At 53.7% G+C, this 19,383-nt stretch overlaps 8 protein-coding genes across 8 annotated transcripts; 3 read left to right on the plus strand and 5 right to left on the minus strand.

Moving 5' to 3' along the window:
- Positions 1-1,191: 1,191 nt before the first annotated feature.
- Positions 1,192-2,340, minus strand: RHO25_008143 (uncharacterized protein; the record flags this gene model as incomplete). The annotated part of the gene is made up of 1 exon (XM_023600287.2): positions 1,192-2,340. One exon carries the CDS (start codon positions 2,338-2,340, stop codon positions 1,192-1,194), a length of 1,149 nt encoding a protein of 382 aa, XP_023449639.1.
- Positions 2,341-3,360: 1,020 nt separating this feature from the next.
- Positions 3,361-3,672, plus strand: RHO25_008144 (uncharacterized protein; the record flags this gene model as incomplete). Its single annotated transcript, XM_023600288.1, has 1 exon — positions 3,361-3,672. One exon carries the CDS (start codon positions 3,361-3,363, stop codon positions 3,670-3,672), a length of 312 nt encoding a protein of 103 aa, XP_023449774.1.
- Positions 3,673-3,986: 314 nt separating this feature from the next.
- Positions 3,987-5,858, minus strand: RHO25_008145 (uncharacterized protein; the record flags this gene model as incomplete). The annotated part of the gene is made up of 3 exons (XM_065603034.1): positions 3,987-4,298; positions 4,348-5,138; positions 5,204-5,858. The coding sequence occupies 3 exons, from the start codon at positions 5,856-5,858 to the stop codon at positions 3,987-3,989; spliced, it is 1,758 nt and encodes a 585-aa protein (XP_065459106.1).
- Positions 5,859-6,340: 482 nt separating this feature from the next.
- RHO25_008146 (uncharacterized protein) lies at positions 6,341-7,958 on the minus strand (the record flags this gene model as incomplete). Its single annotated transcript, XM_023600290.2, has 5 exons — positions 6,341-6,997; positions 7,048-7,152; positions 7,204-7,331; positions 7,387-7,770; positions 7,940-7,958. 5 exons carry the CDS (start codon positions 7,956-7,958, stop codon positions 6,341-6,343), a joined length of 1,293 nt encoding a protein of 430 aa, XP_023449776.2.
- Positions 7,959-8,821: 863 nt separating this feature from the next.
- Positions 8,822-10,546, plus strand: RHO25_008147 (uncharacterized protein; the record flags this gene model as incomplete). The annotated part of the gene is made up of 1 exon (XM_023600291.2): positions 8,822-10,546. One exon carries the CDS (start codon positions 8,822-8,824, stop codon positions 10,544-10,546), a length of 1,725 nt encoding a protein of 574 aa, XP_023449775.1.
- A 57-nt stretch (positions 10,547-10,603) lies between these two features.
- On the minus strand, positions 10,604-12,671 carry RHO25_008148 (uncharacterized protein; the record flags this gene model as incomplete). The annotated part of the gene is made up of 2 exons (XM_023600292.2): positions 10,604-12,373; positions 12,429-12,671. 2 exons carry the CDS (start codon positions 12,669-12,671, stop codon positions 10,604-10,606), a joined length of 2,013 nt encoding a protein of 670 aa, XP_023449779.1.
- A 532-nt stretch (positions 12,672-13,203) lies between these two features.
- RHO25_008149 (uncharacterized protein) lies at positions 13,204-14,949 on the minus strand (the record flags this gene model as incomplete). Its single annotated transcript, XM_023600293.1, has 1 exon — positions 13,204-14,949. The coding sequence occupies one exon, from the start codon at positions 14,947-14,949 to the stop codon at positions 13,204-13,206; it is 1,746 nt and encodes a 581-aa protein (XP_023449778.1).
- Positions 14,950-15,617: 668 nt separating this feature from the next.
- RHO25_008150 (uncharacterized protein) lies at positions 15,618-19,076 on the plus strand (the record flags this gene model as incomplete). The annotated part of the gene is made up of 1 exon (XM_023600294.2): positions 15,618-19,076. The coding sequence occupies one exon, from the start codon at positions 15,618-15,620 to the stop codon at positions 19,074-19,076; it is 3,459 nt and encodes a 1,152-aa protein (XP_023449001.2).
- Positions 19,077-19,383: the final 307 nt, after the last annotated feature.

Raw genomic sequence — 19,383 nt, forward strand, 5'->3', positions numbered from 1 at the left:
CTGCGGCTGAAACGCAGCTCATGCTTGGCGGTGGAGGCGAATAATCAACAGCATGACCAATCAGGAACCAGAAATACGACTTCACTCTGCCGCTCGCTCTGCAAAGCGCTTCGGGCGGGATACTACTGAAGGTCAGATGCAGGAGAACAGGCGATGCGGAAAGTCCGAAGACCCATAAGACAATTTGTTGGCGTCCACGCGAACCAATTCTATGGGCTGCGAAGCAGCAGTTGTTGCTGTGAGCGGCGCATTCGTATGTGATTGCACCAGTCTCACCTTTCCTGCTATGCGACGAACGAGCTGCGCAACTGATGTCTATCATCACATAGATCGACAATAGCCAGCGAAGGTGCTGAGAGCAACCCAAAAGCTTCACTTTACAGGGTCAGTGGACTTCGTAAGCCAGAACCTGACGCCGGCCTTCGAGGTCCACGCTGGCAATCCAGCTTGCCAGCGTGGACAAGGCAGTTGGGTGGGTCCTACTTCTCAGTCTCTTGACCAGACGCGAATTGAGCAGCTTTCCATCATCTGCCTTGAGACATGGAAGCGCTTTGTCACAAGTATCGTTCGTAGTAGCAGACATCTTGCTTGACATCATTGGCGCGTTCGGGACGCGTTCTTAGTCGCTGTTTATCTCATTTACCCTGCTGCTCTACCTCTTATTGCTTCTACGCTCAATTCTCATGTATCGTCGAGGGTTTCCATGCCGAGTTTGCAGCGTTGGAGACTTGTACAATCTATGAAAGCGAGGGCATTCGGATGACCAGAGCGTCGCGTATGGCGCAACCGGCTCCAGTCTTGCAGTCGGCGAGCCATTCTCGCATATCCCGGCATTTGGATGCAGGACAACAGGTTGCCTGCATCAACCCGGTAGTGAGCCGTACCATCGTCTGAGATGGACCATCGCGTGGGATCGTCAAGTTCCACTATGAGCAGATAGCACGTTTGCCTCCAAAGTGCAAATCCAGAGATAGTCGGAAGATGACCCCTGGTTGTCGAAGGCAGAGCGTGTGACACAGCGCCGTTCAGGATCTTGAACAGCAGAGTAGCGAGATGTCAGTGGAGCGTGCTGAGGATCAGGTCCGTGCTATCAGTCGTGCTCCGCTTCCCGTTGTCTCTCGCCATGGTGTTTCGTCATTTTGGTGGTGAGGATCCAAGAAGTTGGTCCTCAGCAATAAGTGATTCCCGCTTTCATCGGTTCGTGATGGACAGGTCCTCCGTTGGTGTGACAGCGTCGTCGCCACTGATGCCAAAAGGGTCGCCCTCAATAAACTGACCCGTCTCTTCATCCCAACCCTCAATGTCTCTCAACAAGCGGACATATGCCTCTGGCACCAAGCCTTGGTCTCCGTTATCCTTCTCTGCCACCAGCCAGCCCTGTCCATGGCGGTACGACACCATGATCACCTCTCCTTCTATGAGTCGCAGCTCATTCTCGTTCTCTGGTTCGAAGCCGTACAGTGCCAGTGATGGACCAGCGAACAGTTCCTCATCCTCGGGACCCATGCTTTCGCGTTGCGGGGAGTTGTGGTCTGATGGTTCCGCATCCAGCGGAAGGTCCGACTCCAGATCGACGGGTTGTGAGTTGTGGAAGCTGCGGCTGGGGAGCGTTGCGGCGAAGTGGGAGTCTCGACGTGGCAGACGTTCACCACTATCGGTATATCCTCTGCTCTGTCGCAGCGCGTCTCGTCCTGCTGGATCGTACTGTGACGACTGCGAAGCTTCCTCCGGTCCCCGACTCCTACCCTGCGATGACCTCCTCCTGCCACGCTCGTAGTTGGGCATATCGTGGAAGGACCTGCTCTTGCGGTGTTTGTTCATCTTGAACGATGTCTCGTCGTCGCCCCAATCCTCGCCTGCTGCGCCGAAACTAGTGCTCGGCAATGGTTCCATGTCTTGAACTGGATCGCCATACATGACTCCGTCGCCGCCCCACGGCCCAGCATGCCACTTGCCGCCAGAGGTGCCGCTCTCCGCACTGTCCGACATTCTGCGACTCGTTTCCCACCCGGCGGGTGTACTTGCGCCAGATTCTTCCTCGGGCTGGCCGCCATAGTGCATAGGGTGGTAGGACGGGTAGGCGAAGTCGCGGACCAGCGCGTAGGACAAGCTTGATGAAAAGGCCGGGAATGCGGTGGATTGGGGTCGCGATCGATCCGCCAGCGAGTGCTGCGAGCGCTGGGACAGCGACATCCTGTTGGAGGCTTGTGAGGGTCGCCGACGGTCTCGCTCTGATCGATCGGGGCGTGTCGAGGACATGCTGGGCGACGACGGCTCGGGCTGGGGCGAGAGCACGAAGGATGGCGACAGCGAGGACTGTGCTGCCATGACCTGTGCCATGCTGTCCACACCTCACAGCGCACGGCGGTGGTGGTGGTGCTGTGGGGTGGTCGCTCGCGGTGCTACCGCAGTCGCAGGCCGATCTGACGACAGATCTGGACGATGATGACTGCTTGCTTGCTGCTGATGCGCTGCGCTGCGGCCAGCAATCTCAGCTCCCCTCGGGCGGCCTGGTCGATCGTCTGGGCAAAGTATTCGTGATCCTCTGGGATGGCTCGCGCGCCTGGGGCACTCTAGTTCGCCTCGAGAGTTTTTGGGCCGGGATCGACGAGTGTATGGGTTTATTAGTATTATTCCACTACGAACCCGTCAGACCAGCTGAATCGAATAGCGAGTCCTCGTCAATGTAATGATTGATTCTGCGCCGTGCCAGATGACAGCACGACAGCCGCTGGGCCTGCGTCTAGTCTGTACGCTGCTCTCCCTGTCACTGCGAGGCATGCTATATATAGCCTGGTGCGGAGCGCCTTCAAAGTTATTAAGGTCAATGCTGAGAAATGCACGGGTGGCACGGCGGGACCCTCGTTCTCTCTCTCCAGACGCGCTGCCAACGACCATCGCACGACAGACTGCGGTGCAATGAGAGCCTCACCGCATTGCTCTTCTGCACTCACACTACCCTTCACTTCAGACCTACGCCTTGGAAGTGAATCAATCCCGCCAGCATCGTTCCGCTCGCTCTCCCAGCCTCGCGCGTCCAGCCCTGAAGAGGCGCCCAGGCCAACGTTTCAGATTCCCGCACCCAAAACATTCGCCTAAACCCATTCTGTAACTTGCCCGTCTCGAGCTCTCCACTTGCCCGGTGCTTCCAGCCAACGCTGCTGCCGTAGCTTGCTTCGACTGCAGATTCCTTCTGTCGTACTCTCGTCGGCTGGCTGCTGCTCCACTACCACAGCGATCCTGCAGCATCCCACCACGGCCTCTCATCGTGGCGAGGACGGGAGCGAAGGGAACGAGAAACAATCATATACAACCGTGCTATCAGGAGCAGCGGTACCGCGGGATTTCAACGAGGTCGATATGTCCGACGATGGAGCAGCTGACGATGACCATGTCGGAACCATCCTGAAACGGCGCCTGGAGGACTTCCTGCAGCAGAGGCATCCACCCAAGACCTTCTGCCCTTCAGAAGTCGCCAGAGCGCTGACTGCCGAAGAGCTACAACAACTGGGTTATGCCCAGTGGCGAGATGCTATGCCCGCGGTCCGCGAAATCGCCTGGAACTTGCGACAAAATGGACAGTGTGAGATCCTGCAGAATGGTCAGTCGATTGACGACGTCGATCTAGACGAGGTCCGCGGGCCCATTCGGATCCGACGTGTGGGAGATTGAGAAGCAGATCACTTCGGATGATGTATGCGTAGGCGTTGCACATGAGGTCTGTCTGCAAGGACTTTTTTACTCCGAAACATCAGCGGTGCATACACGTGGCTGCGTGCGCAACCGTTCCCACAAGAATAGACAACCGTTGTCTATTCTGGGATCATCTTGCTCTGATTAAGACATTCAACGTCACCGAACGATGCAGCGAGGATCCTATCCGCCAATCTATCATCGTCTAGATGTGCATGTCAAGACGGACGGAGACGAGTCTTCCGAGAGCAGACTGTATGCGATTGAGTATGCGCATCAACTCACGACACGCTCTAGCCGAGTTGCATTGCTGTTGGATCTAGTAATATCTCGTCGGTCGAGTCCTCGACCTCACTGGCGCTATGGTAGTTGACTCCATTGACGCCGCTTTCTGCAAAGCCAACTGTCTTGGAGGATGGCCTCCAAATCATTTTTGCAGCAGGATGGTCTTCGAAAGGCTCGTGCTGCCCAGAAGCTTCGTACAGATTCTCGCGATACGTCCCTCCAGCAACATGATAACCGTCCCAGAACAAACCTCGCTTCCGCAATTCAGGAACCAACAGCTCGATCACGTCCTCGAATGTCTGCGGCATCAGCGCATATGCCTGGACGTAGGATCAGTATGCATCCAGTCTTTGCATAAGCACAACTTACGATGTTGAAGCCATCGACGTCTCCTTCTTTGACCCAGCGCTCCATCTCATCAGCAACCTCTTGCGGTGTTCCCACGGAAGTGGCGCCCAATCCCCCAACCATGATATGCTCCGCAAGCGTCTTCTTAGTCCATTTGCCACCATTCACATCTGGCGCACTCTTCAACAGCCCCTCAATATAACTTCGAATAGCATTGCTTTCTACATATCGCAGCTCCTCATCGTCCCCATACGGCGCCATATCGACACCTGTCCACCCGCCAAACAAAGCCAGAGCCCCTTCATACGAACCATACTGCAAGTAATCCCGATACTTCGCTTCAGCTTCAGCATGCGTCCGTCCTAGAACAGGACAAAATTTGGCCAAAAACTTGATCTTACTAGGATCCCTCCCTAGCTTCTCAGCTTGACCTCGAATATCGGCTATCGACTTCGCCACACTACTAGGTGCGTGTGCGCTGACGAATATGACTTCTGCATTCTTGGCCGCGAAGTTCTTCCCTGCGCGGCTCGTTCCCGCTTGTAAAATGACGGGTGTGCGTTGTGGCGAGGGCTGACAGAAATGTGGACCTGGCACGTCGAAGTATTTCCCTTTGTGGTTGATTTCTCGGACCAAGGAAGGGTCGGTATAGACTCCTGATGTGCGATCGAGTTTGACGCTGTCGGAGCGCCAGGAGGAGTTCCAGAGTTTGTAGACGACGTCCATGTATTCTTCGCAGATTGCATAGCGCTCGTCGTGTTCGGGCTGGGAGCCTCCGTTTGTGAGGTTTCGTGCTGCGGAGTCGAGGTAGCCTGTATACAGTGTCAATATGGCAATATGAACACTCTTTCGAGTTTCCTCGGAGAGTTGGACTCACCAGTCACAACATTCCACCCCACCCTCCCCTTTGTCAAATGATCCAACGTACTCAACCGTCTCGCCAAATGATATGGCTGTTCATAACTCGTCGAAACCGTCACTCCGAATCCAATACTTTTCGTAGCTGCCGCCATAGCTGGTACAACACTCAAAGGCTCATTCACAGGCCATTGTGCACCAGAACGGATAGCAGGTAAAAGATTCTGAGGTCCTCCATAGACATCGTAGCCTCCGAGGACATCGGCGATGAAGATTCCATGAAAATGGCCGCGTTCGAGAAGCTGGGCTAGAGAAGTCCAATGAGAGAGATCATTAAAATTGGAGGATTGATCTAAAGGATGCCGCCAGAGACCTGGGGATTGGTGACCGGAACACATTTCGACGAAGGCGTTGAGGATGAGCTTCTTTCTACGAGCAGGAATAGGCTGAGACTCAGACGTGATGGTGGCGTGGTGTCGGCCATTGACTTGAGTGGATTCATGCTTCGTACCGTTTGCATGAGCGAAGTCCTTCGATTCGAACTGGACTAATTTCGATAGCGGACTCTTCTTCGGTCGCAACTCTGACCATTGTGCTTGTCGTCGAGGTGGAGTTCCATTAGGTTGTGCATCATGACCGCTCCAGCCGTTTCTAACCACCCCATTAGCTGCCATTTCGCTTTTCTTGAGCAACTTCAATTTGATATGGTCTCATTAGTTGTAGGTGTATATGTCGACAGAACAACCGGCGATGATATGCTCCACACTCGGCAACCATCGGCCCGAGCTCTCGCGATGGGCGCTCGCCCCGCGAGTAGCTGGGCATTGGATTGCCAGATAGCATATGTAATGTCATGCTGGCAGCTCTGAGAGATCAATGAATAAATAAGAAGTTCAATGCCATTTACACAGGAATACTCTGCACAGCGGAGCGTGCTACAGATGCAGAGCGATGGCCCGCTGCTGGTTGATTGGGCCATTGCCTGGGCTAGATTTGAATATATATGGTGGGGATATTGACCAATATAGCATCGATAGCCAGGTCAGGTCACTGACACCAGGTCAGGGCCTGAGTGTGATACATATCGTTCATTTGCAATTGCAAATTCGCCATCGACCATGCTTCCCACTCGTCGTGACGTCTCCAGGCTGACCTCTTACTTTCTCGGATTCTCCCCGTACGGGACACCGGTGCACTCGAACCCAGTGGGGTTGATGACACTATCGCACAGATACTGAGAAGGCAAAGTGTTGTTGACAGTATCAATGATGCCTTCCATTCCTTCAATCGTGAAGCCTGTGCAAGGCGCAGCTTCACTGCATTGCATTTCTCCAATGACATCGCTCGTGGTAGTGCCAGACCAGTTCTTCAATGTCAAGTCTCTGATGTTGAATGGGGAAGTCCCACAGTTTCCACTGGCACCGTTGTAAGAGGTACACTGAGTGATCGCAAAGATGCCGCTTGCATTCTTAAGCTTGAAGTCTTCGAAGGTCATGTTGGCGGCGTAACCTCTGCCACCGCCTCCTCCGTTTGGTGGGTAGCCGGTGCTGACTCCTGTCCATGTCTTAATGTAGACGCCGTAACGCATGTGGTTGATTGTGATGTTGCGTGCTGTGATGTTTTCGATCGTCTCATAACGGTCCTCGTACTGCCCGATGCTGCCGATGGCAACGCCAAGGCCAGTGTAGAAATCGCAGTCTTCGATGAGGATGTTGGTACTGTTGGCTTTGGCGCTGATTGAATCGTCGCCGTTGTCGACAGTGAACCGGCGGAAGGTAATGTTGTTCGCGTAAATGGTATCTGCTCCGTCGGTCTATGAGGTGTCAGTGTCATGAAACAAATCGTGGGGATGAGATCGCTCACGTTCAGAGATGAAAAGTCAAACCCGACTGCCTGCTTGGTGTCTGTGCTGTTGATGTAGATGTCCTCCAGCAGCACATTCTCGGAATGGATGATAGTCATTGTCCACTACGATTGATCAGCATGCAATTCGAGCACAAGGATCACGAAGAGACACACCATCTGGCTCTGCACAAATCGAATGCCCTGGAAGTAGCTGTCCTTGGTGCCAGTGATAGTGATACTGTGAGGCCGGCCGGGGTAATTGTTTGTACCATTGATGAAGTCGTACCACACTTGGCCATTACCTGCAGTGCTACATTAGCACATATCTCTACGGGGCTGAGGACGCCCAGCACTTACCATCGAGCGTTCCATATCCGAAACCCTGCCAGTTCACATTTTCACCTCCGAATGACCAAGCTGAGGACTGGTTCTGGTAGCCCACAGGCAAAGAGTTGTTCAGCCAGTACGGAATGTTTTGGTCCCAGAGCAGGGTCCCGTGAAGCTCGATATCAACGTTGCGAAGTCCGGTCGTCTTCATAACCGACTTGATGTGGTACGTCTCGTTCGTGAACACGACGCGGCCCCGCGCATCGCCTTCATTGTGGCCGCAATCCTCGAATGCCTTGATGATAGCGGGCGCTGAATCGTTCTGTCCTGCTGGCTTGACAACACATGTTGGCCCGGAGAGTTCGCCATAATGTGGGCTTGGGACAGATAGAGCTGGAAGGCTCTGGAGCAGAACTGCTGCCAATGTCAGCTTCATGACGGGCTTCTCGTGCCTGTACAACAAGAGCTCTGGGACGACCTTCTAGCAAGGGCACAATGCAGAATGAAGCACATTTTGTACTCTGCTCGGCTGCAAGAGCTCAATTGAAGTGCCGTCATCTCATTTGGTGAAGGACCCACGAACTTTGGAGAAGCGTCGGCATCGCGTGGTTTGACGATCTTTAGCCTGATCAGGCTGTTATGTTACGCTACCGCATGCTGTATAGCAAGCCGTCTCGATGCCAAACGGTGGGAAATTGTCGGTCTGCCCACTCCACTGGAGCACCATGCGGAGGTGCGCAAAGTTTTCGGGTTTTGATGGTTACAGCTCAGACGCCGGTCGTGACGTGGGATGATGAGTGTCGTCACTAGAGGGAGTTCTGCTATTCTGGCCCTATAGAGGTAGGGAGTGCACGCTCATCGGAACACAAGTGCTGAACTGGAATGGTGGAGCCGAGAAAGAGAACAGAAGCCCGTCTCGAGACCCCGCAAGTGCTGCTTCCTGGGACGTAGTCCGATGCTTCCTTGTGCCGGCTGGCAGCAATGACCGACAGCTTCTCCGACAAAGCTACGATTACAGACCGCGAAGCTTCATCATTTTTGAGAACAATACCAGAGCGTCTGTTGACTGTAGGCGATGTTGTTGCTGCTGCCAAGAAGGCTGCTGAGGCTGGACCATGCAGTGGGTATCGGCCGGGATATTTGTGGAAGAGTCGACCCAATCACACCCCTTGACATCCAGGAACATCATCAACTTCAGCGCTTGTGCAACACCGAAGGATTCGCTTGCACGACAGACCTTTCAGCTTTGGACATGGAACTGAGTATAGGCGAGGGCGGAGTGTCAGGAGCGCATTCTTCCCTTCACGGTAGGCGAGTCTTCTTCCATTCTCTTCATCAGCTATCACCAGTCTTGCTTGCACGAGGAGTAAAGGATAGTGCGAAAGACATATCTGGAGACATGCGCCTTCTCCTGCACGCATAGCTGGACCTCAGGCCCATCCACCGAGCAAGTCACGACCTTACGATGACGACGAATATCACGATTCCCGCGCCCATCTCATGGACACCTTCAGCGTATTGGGACGGCAACGATGGTACTTGGAACAGCTTCATCGTTCAAGTAGGAACACCGCCGCAAGAGTTCAGAATCCTGCCTTCGACGGCAGATCAGGAAACATGGATACCGGTGTCGGAAGGATGTACAGCAGCTTCGCCAGATGATCCAGGTTACTGCGGTTTTTTGCGAGGAACACTACCGGTCAACGGCGTGAACAGTTCCGGCTTTGCAACGAATGAGACCAGCTCCTGGGAGCAGATAGGGAGTGGTATCTACACGCTCAATTCTCAGGAAGCGGAGCTCGGATATGGAGGCAATGGGCTCTATGGCTTCGACACCGTGGTATGGGGAAACTCTAGTGACGCGCCGAGCCTTGAGAGGCAGGTCGTAGCTGGTATTGCAGATCCCTCCTTCTGGCTAGGCATCGCTGGGATAGGCCCGAAGCCGATCAACTTTACAGAGTTCAATGATCCGATTGACAGCTTTTTGAGCACGCTCGTCAACGACAACAAGATTGCGTCCTTATCATGGGCATACACCGCAGGAGCATCATATCGAGACCAAAGTCCGGCGTCCCTGACCCTGGGCGGATACGACAGGAACAGAATCCAAGGCAACGGAAAGTCATTCGACATGGACGCTGATAATTCTCGGCCTCTCCAAGTTGCTGTGACAGCTGTGACAGGGCAAAACACTCTGAATGGAACTATAACCCTTTGGGAGTCTGCAACCATGCACTTTATCGACTCTACTGTGCCTCACATCTGGGTGCCTGAAGATAGCATCGGGTTATGGACTTCTGCCTTTGGCTTGACCTACGATAACACAACAGACCTCTACGTGGTCAACGAGACAATACACGATCAGCTTCTGGAGCTCAACCCAACCATCACGTTCACCCTGGGTTCTAACACCGGCGCTACCGTCAGCGATTCGCAAACTATCAGACTGCCTTACGCAGCATTCGACCTCGAAGCGACCTATCCCTTCTACCAGAATGCCACGAGATACTTTCCCATCCGCCGTGCGGCCAATCATACGCAGTACACGATCGGCAGGACGTTCTTCCAAGAAGCGTACGTGATAGCAGATTTCGGACGCAACAACTTCACAGTTGCTCAAGCCAGCTTCGACAATCTGGACACGGAGAGCTTAGTGGCTATTGACAAGCCGCCTGCGAACAGCACTTCCTCATCTCAAAAAGAGCCGTCTTCGAGCGGTCTCGGCGGCGGCGCAATAGCTGGCATAGTCATCGGCGCAGTCGCTGGCTTAGCCATAATCGGACTCCTACTCTGGTTCTTCGTCTTCCGCAAGAAGCGCGTCGAAACACCGGACGAAAACGTCGAAGACTCAGCATACCAAGCAGACCAGAAACCTCCGCTCCTCCAGCACGATTCCGAACTGCCGGCAGACAACACCGCTGTCAACGAAGCTTACGGCAGCAAAGTTATGATGTACCAGGAAATGGAAAGCCTGCCTGTGCACAGCGAAGTTCATGGCGATCCTGCGAGATGGGGCAAGAATGGCGTGCAAGAGTTGCACACTCCGCCAATCCCTGGCAATGCAGGTTATGGCATGCAAGAACTCGGGGCACAAGCTGTTGGCCACGAGAGTGGATATCTAGCTGAGGCGCCTGGAAGTGAAGGCAGAAGAGCAGAGCTTCCTGCGAATGAACCTATTGATAGAAAGTAATGATGACTTGGTATGCAGTACAAGACAATGAGACGGTTATTAGATGTACATATTTACCTACCCCAATCCCAGACCCTCCTTTCCATCGTACACGAACCCAACAATCTTTTTGCCTACCTTCCTCGGCGGTGGTATCACGACATGATCGCAGGACTCTTTTTCCTTCGCTGTGATGCTCAAAGCCAATTCGCGCACAACGCTCACCATCTCTCTCTGTCCGGCCATGAGCTCCCGGACTTGCGCAGATGTCGCTTCGATTCGTTTATCCAAAAGCACATCCGCTTCTGGCGTTCGCTTCTGTTCAGTCTGCCCGGCTGATAACGCACTCGTGAGCGCTTGCAACCTGTCGTTCGTTTCTCGTATCATGCCTTGCATGCCCTCGCTCATCAAAGGTGCTGGAGAAACCTGAGGCGGAGGAGGTTTCTCTCGCATACTCCTGATCGCGGCAGCATTCTGTTCCGTCACAGCCTGAATTTTACTCAGATGTGATGACAATGCCGACATGAGAAATTTCGTGTCACCGGTGCCAGGACTCTGCGTCTGGAAGTAATTGCTTGTTCTCTCCAATGCACCATGCATACGATCAAGCCGATCAGTCATGGGACTGAAGTCGATATCTTTCGATCCGCTTTGGACGCCAGGGCTTGCAGTCTTCTGGTGTTCGATGAAATCCTTGATCTGCTGGGTATTTTCTGCTGTTGCTTCTCGAATCGCGTCCATGTGTTCTGCCACGGGTCCAAAGTCGATATCGCCGCTGTTATGCTCCACGATCTCTTTCATTTCGATTTGAGCTTGTAATATGCGGTCAAGTGTCTCGCCATTAGTTCTGCTTACTCGAAGAGAATCGTCCTTGTCGTCTCGCAGGATTTCAAGTATTGCGGTGGTGTGTAGATTCTGTTTCTCAATTGCTTCGTGAATCTTCTCCAATGTTTCCGAGATGGGTAGTAGATCCAGCTGATTTTTATAACGTGCCTCGGCGTCTGCATTTGTCCGTTCCCCAAGAATCTTCTTGTTGATTGACGAGTTCTGTTCAATGGCCTGCTGCAAGGCTTCCAATTTCGTGGTCACTGGCGTGAAGTCGATGGCGGGTGGCTTCTCCACTGGTGACCGAACGCCATCTTTCCTCTGTGCAGCCGACTGGTCCAGTGTGCGGTTCACGCGATCTAGGTGCGCGGACAATTGAGACAGATCTATGCGATCTTCGCGTCGTTTTCGTGAGACTTCCTCGAGTGCGTCCGTCAAGCGCTGCTCATGCTCAAATTGCTTCTTCGACATGCTTTCGATGTTCTCGACATTCCTTGCGAGCAGGTCTGTCATCTTGCCAAAATGTACCGCCAGAGGGCTTGTGTCAAAGTACCCTTGGCCATTCTGCGAGCTGCCCGCTTGTGATTGTACAAGCTTGTCAATGCTGTCGGTGCTGCGTTCCATCATTTGGGTTACTCTATCCAGTCGGGCATCAATGTCCCCTGGCCGACTGTCCTGCTCTTTCCGATGTCTAACTGATCGTTGTCGAAGGGGCGGACTCGACGGAGCACTTCCTCCAAGCATGTTCCCTTGCGCATCCTGCAGTGGTATGATTCCTTGCGCTGCTCCGCCCAGACCACTCGATACACTGTCTGACAGGGCGATATACATCCACCTGCTCCTCAAATGCTCAAAGGCCGGATGTATCCATGTCTGCGATAGCATGTCGGGGTTGTTCAGTGTGAAGAGCTGCGGACTTGGCCGTGACACAGCAGGGAAGTTGGCTTGCACGAGTAGCCACCATTCGTTCGCAGTCGGCGCGGAGGCGAAGGTGAGTAGGTAACATGATTCGGAGTCATCGTCCTGGTCGTGGGGGCCTCGTCAGTATGCTTCCCGCAGTCCATGTGCGCTGTCTCACCTTGCGCGCATATGCGTAGAACAGGCCACCATCGCCGCCTTTGCTGATCTGTGGCACATGCGGCTGCGAAGCTGGTCGCGATACTCCTGGTGGTCGTTCAAGGCCTTGGTCCTGCACACCGTCCTCCATGATGGCTCCAAACCCTTCTTCTGCGACCTTCTTCATGTGGCCATTCGTCTTCAAATTACCGGTCGTCCTCCTACGCTTCGGTGTCAACCAGGAGAGTTTGTCTCGTTCAGGCATATTTCTATGGGACCGCGGTTGAGCAGCAATGTCAGTGCGCACGATGCGATGCTGTTTTGATGGTTACGAGGCGTCATGACCAAGGAAAAGAACACAAAAGCGACAGGCGGCCTACCTCTCAGTGCCTACTGCCACAGCGTCTGATGGCATCGTGATGTGGACGAATGGGGGATGAGGATGGAGACTCTGATGGATGCAAGCAGGGAATGGGAAACGCAGAGTGACGTTGTGTTTACTCGACCCCTGCCAGTTACGGATCTATACACGCACCTACCATAGAACATGCCCACTTGGCACTGTAGCAATGCACTGCTTGTATAGATGGTGTCGCAATGGCTAGATAACTGGATTGCTACAGAAATTGCAATAATTGTACGATCAACTCTGGTCACTTCGCCAAGTTCTCATGCCATGGCTCCTAGCCAAAGCAAGTGCATGCACGGGACCGCGAGGCCTAGAAAGCAATGCCTGGCAAGAATCTTTTTCGCGACTGGAGTATTTGTGCTACGAGCGAGAATAATCCTCATGACTCTCATACCCGGCATTCCTGCAGCTTCTCCAACACGCTCCGCTGGACTTCCAGCGATGCCTCGTCACCATCGGTCTGATCAGATGGGTCTTTCAAGCACAGTTGAACAGCCTCGAGATACCGCGAGCCAGCCGCATGAGAGACGTCTTCGACAAACTGCGAATCCTGCCAAAAGTCTAGCAAGGAAGGCAGTTTCAGGTCTTTCTTTGTGCGTTCCGCATCCTCAATCGCCTTGTGCCAGTCCTCGAGAGATAATCGGGACAGCGTGGTGACGAGACCCTCCCACAGAGCAAGTTCTGTAAGCACACAGCCCAAGGCGAAGAGATCGAACTGCTTTCTGTAGCCAGTAGCCACAGCGCCGCGTTTCTGTGGATGTCGATAGAGGTCACTTTGAAGGGTAGCATCTGGTAGCTCAGTCAGCGATGTCTCAGCCTCTGGCCGAGCGTAGTCATAGCCCATCAAATATGGCTTCCCCATGTCCGAGGAAGCGCCCAGGTCCTGACCATTCTTCAAGAAGATGACATTGTCGGACCTGATACTCTTGTGCAGCCAGCCGACGGTGTGGAGTTGCAACACAGCCTCTGCCAGTGTGCAAGCTATACTCAGGCGGTCTCGAAGAGACATGCGACGCTGAGAGGCAATGGCGTCGTGAAGCGTGAGTGATGAGCGCTGCTCTTCGGTGGTCGAGACGGGAACTTCGTATACCAGGGCAAACCTGCAGCATTCCTTCGAAGCAGTCAGACCGATACAAGGCAGAGTGGCGAATGTATTATCAACACTGCCTAGCAGGAGTGCCAGTGCTTGCATATGCTTCTCCAGCACATCGTACTTGTAGGCGTCCGTGTGTCGCCATTCAACCAGTACCGGGTCATCATTGTACGTCCCAAGCTGTATGCTGGCTGCTCTTACCAGTACATTCCCAGCGGCCTTTATCTTCTTCTCTTTTATCATCTTGAGACGCGGCATGGAGTTGTATATGGCTGGTGTCTGGGGTGGGCGGATCTCGCCTGGGCGCTGGTCGACTCCTAGCACGAGGCGGATACGTTTGAAACGTGCGGCGCTGGCAATTGCAGCATCGCCGACGCCAGAAGCAGGACGCAGAAGGGCTTGAAGTGTCTCGACTTCGGTCAGATCCGTGGTATGGCTCAGTGCATCGCGCAGTAAAGCGCCCATGCCCGTCTTCAGCCATGTACGGTCGGGGAGGTCCAGGAGGCGCTCGAGGTGTGTGTTCAGCTCGCCGAGGTCATCGATCACCTTCACGACCTTCTCTTTCCCGCCTGCTGCCCATTGCATGCGCTTCCATGGTCCGTTCGCCTTTGCAATTGCCTTAGATGAAGCGGAGTTGGAGTAAAGTTTGGGCCTGAGCCGCCGAAGGACCTTGCCAAGTCCGACGTCTTCCCTCCTCTCCTCTTTCCCGTCTTCAACTTCATCCTCCAACAACTTCAGGCCATATTTACTCTGCAATTTGTCCGCCGATGTCAAGATGGTATACTGCTGCTCCAGAATATCGTATATCAATGGCCAATTCAGTCTCGCATCAGGACTGGACGTGTTCAGCCGTGAGCACTGCGCCCATTCCTCCAGGCGATATCGCTCAATCTGCAATCTTGTGCGGAGCAGATCGCCCTCGATGCCAATAAGTTGAGCAGTATGGCAGAACTTGTATGCGTCGATGCATCCTTGGAAGACCTGGAAAGCAAGCGAGATGACCTGAGCCGCTCCAGCTGCTGTTTCCAGACCTGTCACCATTGTGGACGAGCAACGTTCACGGTCGCCGTGCTAACATTATCTTACCAGTGTAGGCGAGCAGAGGCTAAGTACGTCTTTCGACCACCCTAGCGCCCTGATGCCGCCCTCTTCAAGCGAGTAGGTTGCAGCCTCCGGTGGAGCACATGCATCCACGGCAAGATAGCTGCAGCAGCACTGCAGCATCGCATAACACAGGACAGGGCGGCAAGCCGAGGGCTGAAATCCGAATGCACTTCCTCGCGCCATGAAGTACCTCTGACACCTGGGAACCACAGCCTGTGCAACTTGCTACGCTGAGCAGCTGCGCCACTGCGAGCGTCCTATTAATCCCAGACCTGCCCGCCAGTCGACGTAGTCTCTCGCTTACTGCGCTCGGCGACCAGGAAATTCGGACCCGTACTGCACAGATTCCAGCCCTTTCGGCAATTCGACGTTACTCCCCAGTTATGCAGAGCTTCGCGCGCGCTTTCCAGATACCAGTGCCCTTTCGCGTGCGACAGCGACCGCAGGTAACCCTCTTCGGCGAGCATGGCTTGGGGACTACGGAGAGCAGGGCTGGCATTGAAAGCTGCTTGCGAACGCTCTGTACCCTGCCTCCAGCCGATGACACTGGTCGAGTTGGAAGAATCTCTTCGGGACACTTCGTTCATATCCAGTCGTTCCTGCAAATGCTCGACGTCCAGGATGGCAGAGTCTATCCGGATCTATGGAGTTTGAGGCCTAGACTCTATACTCTGCTGCATGGCATCAACGCTTTGGCCTACATGGACGCCTTTGTTATGAACAGCATTTACGACATTAGCCTTCCTTTCGATGCTTCCACACTGCCTGTCTTCCTGGCTGATGCTGCTCTGCGAGCCAGCTTTCTTGCCCGCCAAGTGAGCGTCATCACCGATGCGCGCCACCTCGAGAGCTCCTCCGAAGAACATATTTACTTCAACGGCAGCGCCGAAGATCACATCGTTCCTTATCGAGCGCTTGGGCATGGCGGGTTTGGCTATGTTGACGTTGTCATTTCACGCCTTAGTGCGAAACCCTACGCCCGCAAACGTGTGGCGCGAGGCAGAGACAGTGACGATAACAGAAGAGTTCAACAGTACCTGGTGGATGAGATTCGGCTGATGAAGAACCTGCGCCATCGACACTTGACAAAGATTGTCCAATCTTACAGCGACTACAAACACATTGGATTCCTCATGGAGCCTATTGCAGAGTGTAATCTGCACCAGTTTTTGGCAAAAAGGCCCTTTCCTGAATCACATCTCATGGCGCTGCGCCAGTTTTACGGCTGCCTTGCCAGCGGTGTCGACTATCTGCATCAGAAGAAGATTAGGCATCGTGACCTAAAACTCGAGAACGTACTTGTGAAGAATTTCCAAGTGTACATAGCAGACTTTGGAACGGCAATGGGCTGGACAGCATCGAAGCGCGGGACTACGCAAACTCGGGGCGTCCCTGCAACTCCTCACTATATGGCGCCCGAGGTGGACAGCAAACAGTCGAGAAATGTTGCAAGCGACATGTGGTCCTTAGGCATAGTGTTCCTTGAGATCCTCACTGTCTTGAAGGGGCACACTTTCTCCAAGTGGAAGGATCATCTCAAGAAAAAGGCGGATCGTGCCAGGACGGACCCCTGGCCATGTCGAAATTTAGGCGCTGTTCATGAGTGGATGGCAACGCTGGCCACAACGCAACGACACGAATGGGTCGACGACGAGTCTCTGGCATGGAGAGACAATGAGCCGCTCACTTGGATCAAGTCACTCCTGGAACCAAACCAGGACGCCCGACTGGGCTCGAGGGCGCTTGTCACGACCATCGCCGATTCGATGTACTTCCGTAGCTTTGCGTGTCCAGATTGTGCCGAGGACTTCTTGGATCCCCATTACCGATATGGCGACGGCCATGAGTGGCCCGAAATCTCACGCGACGCGATAGAGGCCGAAGTGACAGCGCTCGTGGGTGCTGGTGCGGCAATACCAGAACAGATGGACGATCGGAAGACCGAGATGGTCACAAGATGGTTGGGCCAGACTCAGGAGCATTTCGACCCTCAGCCCAACGAGGACCCTCGACCTTTTCCCATGCCCGGTGCATACACCGACTGGCTCGAGCAGCAATCTCCAGAGCCACAAGGGTCAGCCCCAGATTCAGGTTATGATTCAGCATCGCGAGTAGAAGAACCAGGTCGTCCTGACAGCGTCAAGTCACCTACAAAGCAGGCATTCCACGATGGTGGCTTTTTCGTCGACCACGAAGACGACTCTTCCGATGCAACCTCGACGGCTGACGGCCCAGCAGAAACATATACACCGGGACAATTGTTCCCCATCGTGCATGATACAAGCTCGGACAGCTCAGAGGAAGCGAATCCCATAGACTCACCCATGCTTGACCAGATAGCCGAGGAAGACGAAGAGCCTTGCTTCTCACAATCGCTTGCGAGGGCGAATGGGACCAGCCTTGTCCAAGTTCCCGAAGGGCGCGTGGTTCGTTTTCAAGATGAAAAGACAGTTCGCTACCAGTATGTGGAAGAGGACAACTCGACCCAGACCGTGGAGCTTTGGCGTGCAGAGCGCGCACTTCCAATCTCTGGGCCTGTCCTTGAATTGAATACATTGCACCAGGAAGGCCCTCAGCAACAGAATCAGTCACAAGTCGAGGGAGTCCCACCTGTGCAAGATCGAATTGATCCACCTGCCGTTGCGGATGTTGCAATTGGAGACATGCCGCTTGATCAGGAAATGGTACTAAGCTTACTCAAAGCTCCATCTCATCTAACCTCCAAACCATTAAAAAAGCATGCAAAGCCTCCGGGCAAGCCAAAGGAGCCGTATCTGTTGCCATGGCACTCCGAGCCTACGCTGGCCCCAGAGCTCGTACTAAATCCCACCGAGCGCCGACCGTACAGCCTATCGAACACAGAACTAGAAGGATTGCAAGTCGTGGCCCTGTCAACAAAGGCAATTGATGACAGCAAGGGCAAACCAAAGAAGAAGTCGAAACAGGTTGCTGAAGCGAAAAAGCCTTGGCCAGAAAAGCTCTCAGCACAGAATGTCAATCGCCTCAATAAAGAGGACAAGGCGAAGCGACGTACGGAGAAACGGTCTTTCGACGATGACACCTTCACCCCAGCTAGCTTCATCGAAGCTGCCTGGCAGTCTGCCGAAGCAGCAGATAGTTTGGCAACGTCAGTCATGTCGGACACAACTGCCAAGAAGCTGCGCGGCATCAAGCTAGTATGGGACGATAAAGCGTACTCTTACCTTGAGCGCTACACCAAAGCTGGTCGTGTCGCACCTGTTCGACTTCTCTTAGACCAAGGCTGTAACTGTGGAACAGTCTTAAAGCCGAGGCCGAAGCCACTGATCAATGCCATTGAAGGCCGCAGCGCACGACATAACAAATGTGTGCGAGCACTCATCAAAGCAGGCACCAACGTTAACGTGAAGTATCGCGGCAAGACTCCGATACATATTGCTCTCGAGCAGAGTTACTTTGACGGGTTTCAGAAATTACTGGCGATGCTGCTGGCTGCTGGCGCCGAACTGAACATTCCCGACACGACAGGCGAGTTCCCATTGACCAAGCTCTTCAAAGGCTCGGCAGGCGATGTACCGCTCGAGGACTACCAGAAGGAATGCCTCGGATTGATCTTTCACCCCAAAGTGCAATGCACTGTAGACGCCAATGTTCGACAGCCTTTCACTCTTGATACGCCTTTACATCAAGCAGTGAGACGTCGTACAGCTCAAGCCGTGGCACTCCTGATCCACAAGGGCGCCGATGTGAACGCAAAGAATGCTTCAGGCACTACGCCTCTTCTAATGGCAGCTAACCAGTGGCGAGGCAAACTCAGCGATCAGCAAGAACGTATGCTACGATACCTGCTCGATGCTGAGAGCATTGATCTTGATGCCAAAGGTGGGACACTAGGCCGAACGGCTTTGCACCATGCTGCGGCTGCGGGCTGTGCTGTTGCGTTGGACATGTTGCTCGAGAGCGGCGCAGATAAGAGTGTCCAGGATAAGGATGGCAATACTGCGTTGGCGATTCTGGAGGCTGGTCGAGACGCAGACGCGCCGGCTAAGGATTTCCAAGTGATGCTTGATATGCTGACGGAATAGACAGGGTTGCTAGGTGATGCGAATGTTCACTTTCCCAACACGAGCTCAATGCGATATGTGTAGCGTGATGATAGGTGCAAGAGCAAGGTTGGCATGTGTTGCGCATGTTGTGATTGCAAAGTCATCTCTCTATTTGTACAATCTGGCCAATTCGCCTGCTATTTTACGCTTGAGCTGATCAATTGATGCTGCTCGCGAGGTTTTGCCAGTCAATTCCAGTCACTCTTCCTGGTATCCGCACGTACCGACCTGCAATTACTAGAGACCATGAGAGCCGCTACTAGCCAAATCCCGGTGGCGGCTACCT

This window comes from Cercospora beticola, chromosome 5 (assembly GCF_033473495.1).
Source record: "Cercospora beticola chromosome 5, complete sequence".
In the NCBI taxonomy this organism is placed as follows: Eukaryota; Fungi; Ascomycota; class Dothideomycetes; order Mycosphaerellales; family Mycosphaerellaceae; genus Cercospora; species Cercospora beticola.